The 18,848-nt window shown below is 35.6% G+C and overlaps 2 protein-coding genes across 5 annotated transcripts in view; one reads left to right on the plus strand and one right to left on the minus strand.

Moving 5' to 3' along the window:
* Positions 1 to 6,317, minus strand: part of LOC121378331 (centrosomal protein of 131 kDa-like) — a 52,662-nt gene extending 46,345 nt beyond the window's left edge. Inside the window, exons 1-4 of one of the 3 annotated variants that reach the window (XM_041506450.1) lie at positions 6,083 to 6,317; positions 2,310 to 2,453; positions 1,452 to 1,527; positions 453 to 543 (exon numbers count right to left, since the gene is read on the minus strand). In XM_041506450.1, the coding sequence (XP_041362384.1) occupies positions 453 to 543; positions 1,452 to 1,527; positions 2,310 to 2,444 (302 nt within the window). In that variant the 5' untranslated portion in view covers positions 2,445 to 2,453; positions 6,083 to 6,317. Of the gene's footprint in view, positions 1 to 452; positions 544 to 1,451; positions 1,528 to 2,309; positions 2,468 to 6,082 lie in introns of all 3 variants that reach the window. The other 2 variants (XM_041506449.1, XM_041506448.1) reach the window with 2 other exon arrangements.
* A 231-nt stretch (positions 6,318 to 6,548) lies between these two features.
* The window catches only part of LOC121378270 (CCR4-NOT transcription complex subunit 3-like), a 39,923-nt gene continuing 27,623 nt past the window's right edge, over positions 6,549 to 18,848 (plus strand). The window contains exon 1 of one of the 2 annotated variants that reach the window (XM_041506352.1): positions 6,549 to 6,738. In XM_041506352.1, coding sequence (XP_041362286.1) covers positions 6,714 to 6,738 — 25 coding nt within the window. In that variant the 5' untranslated portion in view covers positions 6,549 to 6,713. The remainder of the gene's footprint in view (positions 6,739 to 18,848) is intronic. The other variant, XM_041506353.1, reaches the window with a different exon arrangement.

Below are 18,848 nucleotides of genomic sequence, written 5' to 3' on the forward strand. Positions count from 1 at the left end.
TGGCAAAGCCAGACATCATGAATGCCACAGATGCAGAGTCATGAAAGGGATGGGATGTCTTTCCAAATTCACCTTTTTTTCAGGTTTGGTGAAAGCCTGTTAACTGGGGGGTGGGGAAGGAGGTTGAGAGCATGAAGCACCCGTTTCCACTGGGGTTCAGGGGAAATTTAAAAGAATAGATGTACAGAAATGCAATATCTTGCATTCTAGAAGTAAAATTCAAGATGACAAATACATTATTGAAAAAAAAAGTGCTTTCAGCTGGGAGGGGGTTAGGTAGGTTTCTACCCCAGGTCCGTGAAATACAGTAAATAAAAGATTTGTTTTATGGTTTGAGTTACCTGGGGGGAGGGGGAAGGATACACTTGTTTATTTTAGAAACAATGAATGCCGACTATAAAAATGACAAAACATTCCAACTTTTATAATGTCAGTGTTGATGACAAACTCACTCCTTCGTCTTTGGTTTTCTGGTGGAGTTCCGAGCCGAAGCGGTTCCTGCACTTGACACACTTCTTTGACTGGCAGGTGGCATTCCAGAACCTTGGAAATCACAAAACAAAACGCTGTTTTCAATCTAACTCAGGTATTCAACCGATAAAACTTAATAATAGGCTGAATTCAGAAAGCCTTTTTTTCTTAAACACAGGTGTTTAAGCATTGTAAATGTATACTGACACACAATGAAAATGCAAAAACCACTTTTCATTGCAAATAATGACAAACTATTAATGAATTGATGGATAATGTAATATGACATTAATGACTGGTATTCATGAGATACATTCACATGGAAACATGGCCAGTTATCATTTCACGTGCATTGCATGCAGCATGATGTGAATGCATTTCACACCATTTTTTGTGTTTCTGCTATTGTATGTGTAACGAGAAAAAAAACCCAGGATTAAAACCCAGACAAAAGTACCAATCAATGGCTTCCTCTCATAAATTGTTATTTTAAGTCCAATAAATCTATTTTTCATTAATTACAACAAAATATGCAAAATATCTGATTTGCGTTTTCATGGTGTGTCACGTTCCTATTGATAAGATAGTACAAACCCACAGCCTTCGATGTACCAGTCTTGGAGCACCTATTGGGGCAGGGAAACACTTGTGTCCACCGAAAAGGATTGATCCTGCAATCCACTGCACTTCAGACAAGTGCTCTCCTCCTGAGGCTCATCTCACCCACCAAAGTGAAGTACTTAATCCTACAACACTTATAAATTGTTACAACAGGCTGTCACATCTTCTCAAGTCTTATGTGGTACTTAATCAATTTGCAGGCTGTTTTTATATCTACTCAAATAGTAAAGTCTTTACTTATAATGCTTTACAAGTGAACATGTTCTGAGGTATTATTAAGCACATACCCTTTCTTAGCTCTTTTTTTCTTTTCTTTGCTAACTGGTATTTCAAACAAAAATGCATAAAAGTTGGCATACTCAGATTTCTTGTTCGGCTGGACATTCGTTTTTCTGCATCACTCTCACAACCAGATGTGTATTTATGATTTGATGACTGAAAAAATAAAGTGTTTTTGTTTTGTTATAAAAAGCAATAGCAAAACATTTTACCACATTAATATTCAAAACTGCTTTTACAAGGAAGACTTTAAAAATTGTGTAACCCAATTTTTATTAAGTTTAAGACATCATAACATTGTAATCATTTTATTACAGACAGGACTTTTACAGATTTGAACAGAATTTGTTTCTGTGCACATTTAGCATTTTCAGAAGCCTGATAAACTATGTTAATGGTTCACTTCATCCAAAAATTTACATTTTAACATAAAAAGGAAGATTTTTCTAAAAACTCATCACCATGCCTCAGACTACAGTACACGTGTATATGAAAACAATGGAAAACTTTGGGGGGGGGGGAATTTAAAACTCAAGTTATAATATTAGCTTTAACTGAAAGTGACATTAAACAAACAAACAAAAAAATCAAGTGAACATTGAATGGTTTACAAATTGTGATTTACTGTGAAAAATTCAGAGGTTGGAAGCCCAACTCCCGTGGCTAGTGATATTCAATGTTAGGCTAGTAAATAACTACTATTACCATGTCCATTGGCTAGTGAAAAAGTGGTCAAATGCTGCATTTAAGTTTATTTGTAAATACGAATATCCTGCCCCATCTCCCACCTACCAATCCTACTGTTTTTAAGATTTATCTAAAGTAAAGTAGGGCTAGTGGATTTTTAATAGTGGCTAGTAATTTTTTTTAATTACTGATCCCATGCCTAGTGGATTTTATAAAAATTCTGGAAGCCCTGCTATATAAGGTGCACTCACCTTGGACGTCCGGACATCGACCAGTGAGTTTGGTCTCTTGAGGTGAGATGACGAAGATCGTTTTCCTGGTGTGACAATCTGAGATCCCGTCAGACTGAGGTTGAGGTCATCTCCAGACCCACTCCGAAAAGTCATCTTTACGACCTGCCTGAAAATATCTTATAACAAATAAAATAATCAACAAGAAAGATTTTTTAAAAACCTCGACCTACAGACTGTACATGCAAGATGTTCAGATACAAATACAACACACAGACATAAGAGCTGACAGAGACTCGTCAGGATTATACTGCAGTCAATATCCACCAAAATCCACTAACAAATTAGTAACAAACAAAGGTTTACCAGAGAACATTTTCAGGGTCGGAAATTTGTTTATGTGTTTACATGTTATGGTAGCCCGAAATTGAAAGATGTACCCAGATTCATTTACAGTCAAACCTGTCTTTAAACAGTCACACAAGGGAGTAAAAGGGAAGGGACAATTAAGGCATATGGCCTGGTATGCATATTCAACGATATATAATGCACATTATTGCTTAATATCAACAAGTATAATCATATAGTTAATTAATAAAACGGTTAAATGTGACGGCTATTATATATAATAGGTGCAGCCATTTTGTACCATCTCAGTGAGTACGTCCTCTGGCGAGCTGGTGGTTACGTAATACTTAACGTGTAACGTCAGGAATGAGCCTTAGAACTAGAGAAACACAATCTACCTGGTCTTATCAGGATGATAAATAGTCATACATTGCAATGTTCTGTAATAATACACATCCCAGTAAGCCAGCAATAAGTACATCCAGCACTATATATATTATTTTTCAATACAAAATAAAATACCATTGTCGAAGTTGCTACACAAGTCGAAATAATTAACAATGTTTTGTCCATACATTAACCTATGTACTGAAATGATACACAGTGTTTTCTTAGTTAATTGGTCTATGATGTTAGTTGCTTCTACCTGTGATTCCTGATTGGCAGGTGTGTATTTGACTGGTTTGTTTTCTTTTTCCATTTAATTATTGAATTACTACTTCACGCGGTGTATTGTTATGGTAAGTGAATCAACCTATATCAAGCTTAGGCTACCCAGAGCCAATTAGATGCATTCCAGAGTCATACTTTCTTAATTGATACACAGTAGAGATGTCGGGACTGAAAGGGTACTAGTATTCCTGAAGGTGTGAAGATTGTATATTTGCAGCACCCTGTCACTGTTGTTAAAAATAATATCACTTTTATATAATAGAAAACATTTACTGTGGCCGCTTAATACAGGTATATTAGTGATTTAGGTGGCTGCGTTAGACAGATGACCGCTTATTTATGAGTGCATTTACATTAAAAATTGTTTGGAAGGGATAAAAGTAGCCGCTTACAACAGGTGACTGCTAGGGCAAGTTTGACTGTACATGTACCACTCTGGACACCCTTGTTAAAATTCCTACACCTGTCTGTTAAGTACTGCTTCTTATTTCAGCAGGCAGGACCGTAGCTAGGATTTTTTGTTGGGAGTGGGGGGCAACTGAGTAGTCAATAGTCTAAAACTCCTCAAACAGTTAAGAAGAGAATTTTCTTTAACTTTCTATAATTTTTTACAGATTATTTTCTGGGAGGGCAACTGCTCCCTTGCAGTTAACAGTTACAATCTGTATAGCAAAGAAATATTATAAAAATTAATTTTAAAATGGGTTCAAAACAATATACCAGAGCAAGGAAGATTATAAATACAACAAATAAATACATTTCTTGACATAACAATTTATTGTGCGATCACTATAATATGATTAGATAAATTTATTTTTATGCTATGGTATAAAATGACCATACATGTACATGATGATGTACAATGTAATTATGACAGTAAGAAATTACTATGGTATAAAATGACCATACATGTACATGATGATGTACAATGTAATTATGACAGTAAGAAATTACTATGGTATAAAATGACCACACATGTACATGATGATGTACAATGTAATTATGACAGTAAGAAATTACTATGGTATAAAATGGCTTTTTGTAATGATATGAAATGACTATGACCACCAGTACAAAATGAGCATTGACAAAATTAGGTATGAAATAACCAACAATCAGGCTAATTAATCATGACATATCAATTTTATTTTATACATGGCAGAGCCTTGATTAACTAAAGAGACTGGGTGGCAACAACGGTTACTAGTCATTTCGTACCAAAGTCATTTCGTACCATAGTTATGGTCATTTCGTTCCATAGTCATTTCATACCTACTTTTTACCATCTCGTACCATAATGTTTGGTCATTTCGTACCAAAGACATTTCGTACTCGGTATCTTATTTCTGTCATGGTATGCCACTTCTTATTTTTATTGTTGCCGAATAAACGTTGATGTGTAAACATACCTTGTAACACACGGTCTTCGTGGGAAATCAAGGTTTTTCTGAGATCGGCTTGTCTTAGAAGATCTTGATATGTTATTCTAACACACGGTGCTTGTTGGTAATTAAAGGGACATTCCTGAGTTTGCTGCAATTTTTAAGATGTCGTCTACTAACAGAGACTTTTTAATGATTGTAATTACATATCAAATATATTTTTCACCATAAAATATTAGCGTCTGTATGTTAAACGTGTTTCTGATCGTTCTAATATTTGTACTAAGTTAAATTTGATTTTATTTCCTAAAATATATTTTTTCGTACGTACTAAATTATTTGAAGACAAAATCCAGTTTGGGCTTCTTACAGATATTAAGATGACCAGAAACACATTGAATATACAGACACCGATATTCTAAACAAGAAAATATATTTAATATGTAAGTTTAATCGTAGAAATATTTTATTAGTCAGAAACATCTTACAATGCAGCAAACTCGGGAATGTTCCTTTAATATAATGATGAACGGAAACGTGAGGAGATGAATGTAATATATCATCTTTTTCTTGTTCTTATTTTCTTTCTTTATTAAGGGGTGGGGCTTCAATATAGTTGCATTAGCCTAAAGTTTATTTTTTAGACCAGTAATTCGATATTTTACTATCATTCAACTAAGTTGCACAATAAATGATTGAGGTACGAAATGACTTTGGTAAGAAATAACCAAACAGACACAGTACTAAATTACTTGGGTACGAAATGACCAAATAACTATGGTACGAATTGACTGGTTACCGCAACAACAGTGTCTATTGGCACTTTTCTGCTGTCTGCTAGAGCCTATTTTACTGTTTGTAAACTAGAATGGGAGTGCACCATTCTGATGATGCTTTGTATCAGGATAGACATTTTATCACAGGATTTGTCTCAGAACACAATTTCCGAAACTACCCCTTGAACTGAATATTACTGGCCAGTTTCCATTCTGCAGTTTGGAGGATGATCGAGATGTTCTGTTATAGTGATGTGCATCAACACGTAATATTTTAGAAATTATTTCTTAGTGTTACTTCCTTAGCATGCATGGGATTACTAGTACAGCACAACAGCTAATCATGGTTTGGACATTTGATTTCGATTGTTTGGGAGAGGTCTGGATCCGCTGATTTTGCTTGCTACCCACTGAAAATTCCTTAGTCAAGGCTCTGTCACTGTGCAATAGAGATCTCACCGATTCTCAGGATAGGCCTAGGCTATACATGTAGCCTAAACCTAACCTCAACCATAAACTTTTGTTTTCAATTATTTGGGTCATAAAGTCAACCTGCTCAAAAAAGCCTTCATATATTCTCTACATATGATAGATGACCGAACAACGGTAGGCCTACCCGGGTTAATAATTCTGTTGAGACATAAACCAAGAACCACCGTGTAGATCTGTAGATTATGACAGCCTGTCAGGCCCATGCAAGTTTCCATTTGATGTAAAAGTTACAAAAGTGTTCAAACTCAGCCGTGTGCATTTTCGAAGTGTCATAAAAACACAATAATTTTAAATGATGAAAAAACAAGAGACAACTGTAACTGTCCGATTTTACTGTTTCTGCCGTCAAAACTTGTAAACATTTCATCGGTTCATGCGCACTGAACTAAATGCACGTTTCCGGTTTCATTAAGTATTATTGAGCCAGTTATTTTGGTTGCACAAGTTATTAGTTTCTAATATATTTATTGACATGATGCCGAGGGCTCAAAAACTATTATTGTAGTTATTTTGTTTAAATACATTTTTAAAAAATCATTACATAATGTTGAAATTAAATATTATACAGGCACTATATTGTATTAGAGGCGCTATAATTGTTGTAAATCGGTCAGTCTAGGTTTCGGCCATCTTGGGTTTTCTGGAATTGCTTATGAGTAGAAAAAAATTATTGTTTGTACACAATATTCTTTAATCTGGATACCTCCTGCATAGCATAGCATGCTCCAGTTACTAATATATATGCATTCATAGCTATGGCCGAAAGGAGAAAAATCCAAGGTGAGCTTCCTGTCGGTTTAACGCTGCATCCATACAGGGATTTGTTTGCTTTTGATGCCTTTTATTTTGATTTTCTGATGCACATAATGGCCTTGATTGGCTGCCATCTATGGAAAATAAGATGACAAAATGTAACACTGCTATAAAAGTTGATACTTAAAATAGCAACCATATTCCATTGATCATACTTTCCATCATCAGTTAATGTAATGATATGTCTTTGTCTAAAAAATCATTTTAAGAAAACTGCAACATCTTTACCAAATTCTGACAGCCTTAATTTTATAATACTAATATATTCAATAACTTAAATAATTATAGCCATATGGGGTTAGTGATTCTGCCAGAGTGTATGGAGGGTAAATTTTGCTACCCTAAAATCTGGGAAATTAATGGATGTATATATTTTTTTTATAATTTTCAGAAAAATTATAGAGAACTGCTGTTTAAAATTTATCGAACTTTCACAGTATCGTGAAAAAACATGAACAGTGTTACCCCATAAACCGGTCTATTTACGTTTGACTTGTTTTTAAGAAATCTGCATACGATTGAACCCTGACATCAAAATACTTTTATTGAATTTAAAAAACCTTTCCAAAAACAAAGTGCATAAATGAGGAAAAGATAAGAACACTTTAAAAATATTTGTATACATAGGGAAATGTATAAACGACTGTCATTTTGCACTATATTAAATTGCGTATAATATTACACAAACCTAAATAAATATTTTGTTTACACTGCTGTCACTGTGAAAGTCTTGTCTATTTCGCAGATTCATTGTATAAGAGTTTTGGTGGCGTCAATCTTGAAAACAACCCGGGTCCCCCCCCCCCCCCTCCCCTAACCTTAACTCCAACCCTAACCCCAACCCTAGCCCTAACCCCAGCCCTAACCCTAACCCTAACCTTAACCTTAACCCTAACCCTCAACCGTAACTAAAAATAATAATGGAGGGGACCGGGCGGATATTATACCCAACCCGTTTTACGGGAGTAACTGAAGAATGTCAACATTATTACGACATGCATTTAATCTCTTCAGAACAGAAAATGGCATGGATATTAACATTTGTTGGTTGATTTTGGCAATAAAGTGAACACAGTAAAACATTTCATCAAATTGATTGTGCATTGCAATTGACATGCAGGGTATACACTTTGGATTTGTTTTGACTGGCCAATCAGGCCACTCACAGCAACACTTTAACTCGCCCATACAACTATTGAATGGCCCGCAACTGAATTTTGTAAAAAAAAAAGAACTTACTTAAATTGCACTTTAAACACATGTTGTCATATCATACAAACAATAATAACACAAAAGAAAGAAACCGAACTTGTTTTAGTTTTATTACAAACTGTTGTAATTAAATTATAATTATTATGTTGTCATAGGACCCACACAATAAAATATCTGGAATGTTTTACCAAGGCCGTATGACGAGGAATTAAAACATACTAAGCTGATAGCAATCTATGTTGACATCGTTCGCAGTAACAAATGGGTGTTTGGTATAGTAGACTTGGTGTATTCCGTAAGAAACTAAAGTGTTTTAACACAATGTAACTTCGGAAAACTTCAGGCTTGTAAACAAAATCTGCAAATCATAGCGTAGCGGAATGTAACGAGTTCAGTGGTTGCAAAGCAAGGCGTTGCATGCGACGTTTACTACCCTCATTTCCGACGTCTATTTTCGCCACAGTTGCTCAGACTCCAGTTCATATTTTCTTGCTTCGTGTCTGAATGTATAGCTCAGCTTCTATGGGCTAATTTCTTCAGGAAAACTTTGAGTTTCCCATGAATACAGCGTCCATTACTGCTCATTGCCTTTGTTTTAAAAATATATTTTGTTTTGATGTGCACAGTAGACCCAGTGATTTTCCGCCATAGCGGAAAACGGACGGAATTCCCATTGTGAAACAGAATTTACATTTGGAAACGGAATTACGATTTTTTGCGAAGTTAAAAAAATTAATACTATTTTACTATTGCCACACGCTGTAAAACTGACGATTGACCCATGCACAGTACTACTGGATTATGCGCTTCACGGTAAACCAAATGGTCACATTGGGAACCAATCAAATACTTCGCAAATGTTAGTGAAAAGTTTGCTGACTGAACTTGGGGCTGGTTTACTGCTTAGTCTGTTGCGCCTGTGCAGATGGGACAGGTTTTTTTTCTAGGAGTAAATTTAGCCAGTGGTTTGTCACTAACGCTGGTCTCGGAAGACAGATTTTTACGCTACACATTAAACCGATTGACCATTTCGGGAACTACCAGTCAAAATATGTTTGCAAACCTTTAGCAAAAAACCGGCTGGCTGAACGTTGCAATGTTACTTTATTTCCGCTGTGTCATGCGCATACTTCAATTTGCAGACGGCGTTAGACTGTCAAAGAGATGATAAAATAAATGTTTACATTTTGTGAACGCTAAGCCTCGTTGAATAAAGCAGTGCACTTAATTGTTGGACAATCATGCTTTATGTAGTTATTATAATTGTAGCCTTTGCTCCTGATGTGATTTTTCGCTACTAATATGTAGGCTTACGTTGATTTAATGAGAAATAGCGACACATGTCGACACCAGTCACTGAGTCAATTTTCGGACCTTTAAGTTGTCACAACTTGTGTTAGTTCAATTGTTAATTATATATTGTAGTCTGAAACAGAATTTACAAAAAAATGAAACAGAAAATAGCTCTTTTAAAAAAAAACGGAAAACCACCGAGTCTTACTTGTTCTATTGTTGGGCCAACAATTTCACCAACTATATGCATTACAAGTGGTCTACATTGCACACTTCTGTGGTAAGAGACTCCGACCCATAGGAGCCGCCGCGCCCCCATTACTGAGTGTCTGTAGCTCTCGATAAACTCCTACTCTGTCAGTTTCATCGCCTACTAGTACTAGTGTGAAATGCAGTATCCCAGTTTCAAAACATTTTATACCCATAACCACTGCCTAGTAGTGATATTTGTGGTTTGTTTTATTAAATATACTCAAACTATTTTCTGGCAGAAAGCCTGGTTGTTAATTTTTGGGATATGATATTTGTTGAACATTTGTGTTGACATGATCATCAATGTTGGGCTAGTAAATAACTACTATTGCCATGCCCGATGGCTAGTGAATGTTTTTGTCAAATGTTGCAGTTAAGTCTATTTTGTAAACATGAATATCCTTCCCATTCCCCAACCACCCAATGTTAGTGTTTTAAGCTCTATCTTCCTCTTTAGGTAACATATTTGATTATTACTAGTATTTAGTAAAATTGTATTAACTTAAAGTAAATTTCTAAAATCACTGATCCCTTGGCTAGTGGATTTAAAAAAAATTCTAGAAGCCCTGTCTTTGTTTTGGCTTTATATACAATAATTTAATCCATATTTCGTAAATCGAAAAAAATTTGGAACGATTTCTGCCTGCTGTATCGGCCATATTGATACATGTTTGTATAAAGAGGGATCCTGGAAAGACTTCCAAACGTTCAAGCAATGCTGGAACGTTCAGAAGTCTTGCTGGGAACCTCACACTAACCCTAGAACTAAACCTAACAACTGGGGGGTGGGGGGGGGGGGGGGGTGGTAACAGTCAGATATTTTACCCAAATGTTTAATTGTAAGGTTTTCTTCAAACAGGTTAAGATGCATTAGTAATTTTCAAACAAACAAAACATTTCAATAGCCAGTTTCTGCCAGAACAAATTTTTGGGTGTGGCACCATGGAATTGAATATTTACAATGTGTGTGCTGAATGCAACTGCAGTCGACAGAGGGTTGGGGGTGTCCTCTCCTAGAAAGAAAATGGGTTAGGGTTGAGAAAATCATACAATAATGATAAGAGTCATTAATTTTGTCAAACGGTTAACTTGCAAAAATAAAATGTGCAAACAAAAATTTGAGTATGGCATCATACCCATTTTACCCTCTGGCAAAAACACCGATAACAATTTTGCATTGGAATTTTCCAGCATAGTGTTCCGACAAATGTCATAAAAAGTCGCTAGTGCTCTATGGATTATAGCAATACAGTTGATAATTTCCACTAACCAGGACTGAGGCAGTGCTTATGGTTTGAAAATCGATAGTGAGCAAAAATTGCTCTTGAGAAATTATGTAGGAGAGCATTTGCTCTCAGTGTTTAAATGGCCCATTGGGGAATACAATCTGTGAGGTATTGTTCGATGTATCTATCTAAAAAGTAAATTCAAGTTATTGAAGGCATCTGATTTATAACAAACAAGTGGAATAACTATGCTTACTAAAGGTACAAGATGTCTAAATTGAGGGGAAGAGGGTCAGAACCTTTTTAAAAAAAAAAAACCCATTAAATTTGGTGCACCATCAGCAATTCTAAGATAACATTTACAGTGGTCTGGATAACATATAATTTTAGCCATTGGCCATTGAATTTGGTGTAATCTTGCATGTTGTATTGCTACATTTTATTTATGCTGCAACCCCTGCAATTAAGAAAATGACCATAGCAAATAATTTTAAGCCCAAGTAAAGTGGTAAAGTTTGTTTTGGGTCTGGGGTTTTTTATTTTTTTATTAGGCCACTCAACACCAGAAAAGGGTTGTATATTTTGTGAATATGAATGACGGAGGAATTTTGATTAAACTATCTCTGTTGGCAAGTATAATTTAAATTATACTAGTTCTCCAAGCCAGTAATTCAGAGCAGATATATGGTACACATAGCCCAGTGGTAAAGAGCCTTGCTTAAGCATTCCTTTAATTCACATGAACAATAAACAGGGGTGGGACATAGCCCAGTGGTAAAGCGCTCGCTTGATGCACAATCAGTCTCGGATCAATCCCCGTCGGTGAGCCCATTGGGCTGTTTCTCGTTCCAGCCAGTGGACCATGTCTGATATACCGTGGTATGTGCTATCCTTGCTACTAATTAATGCAAAAATGTAGTGGGTTTCCTCTCTCAGACTATATGTCAAAATGACCAAATGTTTGTTTCTACCAATGTGATGATCGATTATAAAAGTTCATAATCAATATTCGCTGAAAATATTAACTGTTCCTATAGTTCAGATGATGAAATTCGGGTAGGATTCTTGTTGAAGCAAGTGCACCATGACTGGTATATCAAGACTGTGGTATGTATGTATTATCCTGTATGTGCAACTAAAATACCCTTGCTACTAATGGAAACATGTATCTGGGTTTTTTTTCCTGAGACTAAATTTTAAACATATCAAATATTTAACATCCAATAGCTGATGATTAATAAATCAGTGTACTCTAGTGGTGTCGTTAAACAAAACTAACTTTCGAGAACAATAAACAATCTGAACCTAAAGTGAATCCTTTCTAGAAGGACTTCTAGAATTGGTATACAAATCCACTAGCCATGGGATCAGTGATTTAAAATTTTTACTAGTCATGATTAAAAACTCATTAGCCCTACTATAAATTTTTATACAATGATATTTTTACTTTGTCAAAAGCAAACAGTTCACCTCTTCATCCCCTCCCAGTGTGTGATTTTGGATTTAAAAATTTAAGCAGTGTTCTCGCTGGGTGAAAATTAAAGGAGGGCAGCAAGGCACCATGGCACCACGCCCTTCAAAAAACAAACAACGAAAAGCAAAAAAAAAGGGGGAGCGGGAGCTTGGTTACCATATTGTTGTGTGTTGGTAGACTTTGTGGAAAGTGCTAAATAGTTTATACGAAATACAAGCAAACTCGTCTTTTAATTGGACCGAAGATGTTATCAGTCTGACATTCACGGGTAGTTCTGGTTTGAACTGATCAAAGTTTTAATATTATTTTAATAAAGATTTCAAGATATACGAAAAACAATAAAGATGTTTGTAAAGGCGGTGTATATATTTGTCACCTAGTAAGTGGGTTTTTTTTCAATTGGAGATTGCTGAATCCGTAAAAAAATAAAAATGTTTTCATTGCTCAAATAAAATATAAAGAAAGAAATGTTTTATTTAACGACGCACTCAACACATTTTATTTACCGTTATATGGTTAAGGACCACACACATTTTGAGAGGAAACCTGCTGTTGCCACATTATGGGCTACTCTTTCCGATTAGCAGCAAGGGATCTTTTATTTGCGCTTCCCACAGGCAGGATAGTACGGAGCCCCTTTGGGGACATGCTGATATTTTTTTTTATCTCGTGTGCACGAGTTAATATCTCGTGCGAACGAGTTGATATTTCGTTCGCACGAGATACTTATCTCGTGCATACGAGATAATTATCTCGTGTGCATACGGCTGGAATAAACAACATGGAGACTCACAAAACACATCTTATTCAGCCATATTTTATGTTTGGCATGGCTTATGCTGAAATATTGCACTTTCTTTCAGCAAAGCATGGCATACGTATGTCCGTGTGTCATTTAAAAAGGTGTCTGAACGGAATGGGACTGTATAGGCGTAAACATTATTTGGATATAGCTGGTGTAGCCGATTCTCTGAAATGAGCTGAGGACAGCGAGTCTACTTCATGTTTACAGATGGATGCACCTGGAATGTGTTCAGTCTGGGTTTGTCATTAAGAAGGAACTCGTTAGAATTTTTTCTACAAATACTGGACCCCCATGGTGTAACACTACGAAAGAAAAGGAAGCTTAAGAGAAGAGAATATATATCACGAGGACCGAACTTCGTATGGCATTTGGATTCTTATGATAAGCTAAAGCCATATGGAATATGCATAAATGGATATATCGACGGGTTTTCTCGTCATATCATTTGGATGGAAGTAAATAAAACAAGCAATGACCCAAATGTAATCGGTGGGTATTTCGCACGAGCTGTATTGAATACTGGTGGTATACCAACTTTACTTGGAGGTGACATGTCACGATTTTTCAAATGTATTTTGCTATGCAAGTAGTATGCCACTTTTATTTCTTTACCAGGAGGAGATTGCAGATCTTGTGAATGAATGGAATACACATAGAATCCGTATAATTGCTGGGAGTAGAGGTTATGGAGGGCGACCTGTCACACTTTACAACCTACCTGAATTATATGGAACACTCGACTTAAAGTACCTTGTTGAAATGGAAGAACTGGACATATGCCTTGAAATGAGCAGCTCCGTCGATACACTGCCATGTGACAAGGATGTGTATGAGCTGGCAACAATGTACACAGAGGAACATAATCTGTCAAGTCCTGCCGATGCTTACGAGGTTGCCAGTCTGTTTTGTGTGTTAAGAATTATGATCAAAGCCGACCTTTGATTGAATACCCAGTGACACCATGTTCACCTCGTATGATTCTATCCTTTGAAGCTGAACGTGACAATGCATCTTTACATGATTTCTATTAAATTATGAGAAATGTTCAAATAATAATTATTTGCCAGCATGAGTATACATAGTTTGACCTTTATGACATTGACCTTGAAACTTTTTCCACATATTTTCACCAGAAAATACCTTTACCTGGACGCTTGGACAGTAAAACTTGCTTACGTGTTACGTGTTTCTGAGACTTTTGACCTTAAAACATTGCTTCATAATGTCCCAACAAGATGTTTACGAGTGACGGAAGAGATTAATCAGTTGACATTTATGACTTGAAACCTGGTCACATGTTTCTTAGTTCTAAAAAACTTTGTTTTAGAATGTCATAAAATTTTAAACAGAAAAGCGATAAGAATTTTACCTTTGTGACCTTGGTTGTTGTTTTCTAAAAAACATTGTGTGAAAAGCATGACTGCTTCACTCGATAGGACGCCGTACCTAATATTCCTATCTAATAACAGGAATATGACCTTTTGTGTTCTTGTTCATGAAAATTGGCAGATATATCCGAGATGGTGTATGATGTGAAAATTTTCACAGAATATGTTACTGTAGCTGTTTGAAAGATCAAATTAAACATTTAAGTATTTAAAATGCATCTTACTATGATATAATTTATATAGTAGACAAACACATTAGTATAATAACATGAAATGAGGGTTTACCTCCATAACACATTCAATTTGGTCAAATATTCTAATGTTCCGTGCTCTACTTCAAATCGTTGAATCATTCTTTCATTTTTTCTAGATTTTTGTTAGTCTGTTTTTATAATGCTTAACTTCCGGTGTAGCAGCCTCAAAACACTCCCCCTATGTCTTTAAAATGGTGTTATGCACTGTATTCTAATGCCAAACCCTGGGGTTATTAATAATTCCTTTGAAAGCGTTCTCGGTTTTGATATGTACAACGATACGTTGTTGAATTATATACATGTATGTATGTATGTATGCATGTATTTTTGTTTTGAATATTTCTATTGTATATGTCGGGTTTTGACGTAAACATACATATATTCAATGATGCACTGGCACTGAGGATATTAAAATCATTTACTGTCTTCACAAATTTCCTCATGCCGTTACCGAGACCCAAACCATGTATGTATGTCTCTCTGTCTGTGTATGTCTGTCTGTCTGACTATCTCTATCTATATCTAACTATATATTTGTATCTATTTGTATCTATATCTAACTATATATTTGTATCTATCTCTATCTATGTATATACATCTATCTATGTATCTATCTATCTAACTGTCTCTATCTCTATCTATCTTTATCTATTTGTATCTATCTCTATGTATATGCATATATCTATGTATCTTTCTATGTATGTATGTAGCTATCTAGCTATCTTTATATATATTAACCTTCACAACAGACATTTTCACTTAATATACAAATTATTGCCATTATGTTGATAGTTAACGAATCCCGAATCATTACGCTTAACGCGACCTTGATTGTAATCAACGAAAATAAATATTGCTTAAATCAACTAAATGTTATGATTGTATGTTTTAAATGTTATATAAACGTATAGGCCTACATAATTAGGGGAAGTGTTTTGGGGTTGGGGAGTGTTTTGAGGCTCCAAGGGGGAGTGTTTTGGGGCTGGGACAGTGTTTTGGAGCAGGAGAGTGTTTTGAGGCTCCTACACCGGCATCATCTAAGGTCATTTAGGGCCACTACCTGGGTCCGTGCTTATAAAACTTAAAGTCTAGACTTTAGTAAAGTCCAGACTTTAACGTAATGCTATTTGAATGGTGTTGCCATGACGTTAAAGTCTGGACTTTATTAAAGTCTAGACTTTATGGTTTATAAGCACGGGGACAGGTAAACTGTTGCAACAGAGTAGCATCAAGGGAGACACGAAACTGAAAAAGAGTCAAGGAGACACAATAGATAAAAACAATTTGAACGTCAAGGTAGCATACGCACATTGATGCTAATATCCAGTACTATAATTCTTGAGTTACACATTGTGTAAAATGACGAGTAGTTGGAAAAGCTTAACTGTGCTACTTTAACTGCATGACTCGTACGCATGAGTTGATATTGGGGGAATCAATAATGAATATTAACACACACAAATATCAACAAAGTACCAAGCAATGACACTCTTTCACATCAAGCTTAATTTCGTTTAATCTTTAAACGTTGAAAGTCAATAAACAAAGATATAAAAATGCATGATCTTATTCAAACGAAATGATTATTCAGATTGCTATGTCACGAAATACTGTTTCAGTAGACCAAATCTATGAGAGATGTACATCCCAGTGAAATGGGGATATTGTGACTAAGCAACATAATGTTTAAACATTGCATGTCATGCAGTAATACGTCCCCTGTCTTCAACGAACGTATGAAAACAAAAACTATCTGTACTACGCTACTAATTTTGCAGTCATAACGATTCATAATAAGCACAATATGTGCAAAACGTTCAATGTCTAAATATATGATGACTAGAAACTAAAACAAGATATTAACTCGTGGGCATGAGATATATAACTCGTGCACACGAGTTAATTAACTCGTGCGCACGAGATATTAACTCGTGCGCACGAGTTAAAAATAAATATCAGAATGTCCCCAAAGGGGCTCCGTAGGATAGCACAAACCATGACCTTTGTTGAACCAGTTAAAGATCAGTGGTCGGTGCAAGTGGTTTACACCTACCCATTGAGCCTTGCGGAGCACTCGCTCAGGGTTTGGAGTCTGTATCGGGATTAAAAATCCCATGCCTCGACTGGGATCCGAACCCAGTACCTACCAGTCTGTTGACTGATGGCCTAATCACGACGCCACCAAGGCTGGTACCAAAAGCATTGATTATGTTTTAAAAGGCAAAAATTATTCTTGCAACTAACTGTTATCTTCATTAAAAAACCCAACCCAAATTGGAAAATTTGTTTAGGATCACAACTAACATGGTAATTGTGACGTCACATTTGAAGAAACCACCTTTACATTGAGTGGCAGCACTTTACTATTTTGAAGTTCTCTAGATAATTATACCGAGTTTTATGTGTGGAATCAATAAATATGAAGTTACTTATCACAAATGAATGCAAAAATATTAAAATGTCACTTGCACCTTATTCAGGTCTCTAGTCATAGGAGAACTGCCACAGTTACGCCCATCTTATATATGTCTTTAGCTTTAGAATAATGAAATTTGTCTGTGGTGCTGTCATCTCGTAGTTATACATGTAGCTAGTGGCAATTTTTCTTGCGTCATTTGTATGTGTACATAGTCACAGGGTAGCCACCTCCCCCCTCTCCCAATGTCATGGGTGTGTTACCTTGAATTTTTGAATGGGGTTTATCTTTGTCCTGAACTAGTAAAGTTTATGGCTAATATTTAAGGTTTCTTTCAAAACAAAAAACTGCTTTAAAGAAAGTACATGGCGCCAAGAGGGGGGTTTCGTCTCCACCCTTCTGAACCACCTCCTGTGATGCACCTGGTAATTGTTTTTCATTTTCTTCAAACAAAAATAATAAATCTTAGCTCAAACTGTGTTTTTGTTTTTAATATCTTGTTAACTATAATGACCGTTTTTTAAAAGTTGTATTTCACACAAATACATCCTTCACCAAAAAAATGTACGTTCGACACCAAGCATGTTTATCCCTATTGTTTTAATGTGTGATTAAAAACAAAGTTTTTACATCTGATATACAGGTAAACATCTACCCTATAGGAATAGGACACATTATTTCTAATATGTCCTCACACATCACAGAGAACTAGATATAACCAAGTGTGTGTGAAAAATTGCAGTTTGTGTGCATACATCTGACACCATGCATATTTCCCCCTGTACACCTACAGCGACATACGGATGGAATAAACTTTATATAACACAATGATCCCCTAGTTGGTTCTGACAATGTATAAGGGCAATTCCACCGTGACTGACGTGGTTGGAGGTCATATTCAGTGGTGTGGCTATCAAACCTGTACCTCCTAGTTCTTTATATTTTGCATCAAGCATACTGGGGTCCATGTCTACTTGGTGACATTAAAAAAAAAATCATATTCTTTTGTATCGCTTAATGGGAATGAAAAATATTTGCGTGACTGACGTTACACGAAAAAGACATAAAAAAATTACGTCTACTTTATTTTAAATTTGTCTTCAAACCTTGAAATGTTAACAAATGTTTCTGTCCTAGGTAACATGGCAACATGAAACCACATTTCTAGAAACCATTACTAAATTGGAAAACCACAACATTAAAAGAATGATTACATAATTGTGCGTGACTGACGTTACAGTTTGTCAGAACACTTCAATGTTTTATAATTGGATTTGTACTAATATAATGAGGTGAAATGCCCACCATTTCAATTACATACATATTTTATAGCAAATTAGAGGTAATAAGTAGGTTTGTCATGTTTGTGGTAGCTGCAAGTTTCATTACAGATCACCACTGATAGTGTTGTGAAAATTTCAAAACGGAGCTTCACTTAAAACATGGTACACGTTAGTTTTCACCCTTTGGGAACAAGACAATTTAACACTGAAAGTTAAACATGACAAAAAAGTTGAAAACACAAGTGCAATGATTAGGATAATTACAGAATAGTCACTTGACAACGTGACTGATGTTACCGTGACTGACGTTACAGTTTCTCATTACACATGAATATTAATTCAGTAACTGGAAAAGTGTTCACAATTTAGATATACATGTATGTACAGGGGACAACAGTTCAAAATTTTAGGTAACCGGAAATCAGTTCACGTGAGTTTTACTTGGGTACGTGAATATAGTTCTTGTAACCGATT

The sequence above is a fragment of the Gigantopelta aegis genome, chromosome 8 (assembly GCF_016097555.1).
Source record: "Gigantopelta aegis isolate Gae_Host chromosome 8, Gae_host_genome, whole genome shotgun sequence".
NCBI classification, from domain to species: Eukaryota; Metazoa; Mollusca; class Gastropoda; order Neomphalida; family Peltospiridae; genus Gigantopelta; species Gigantopelta aegis.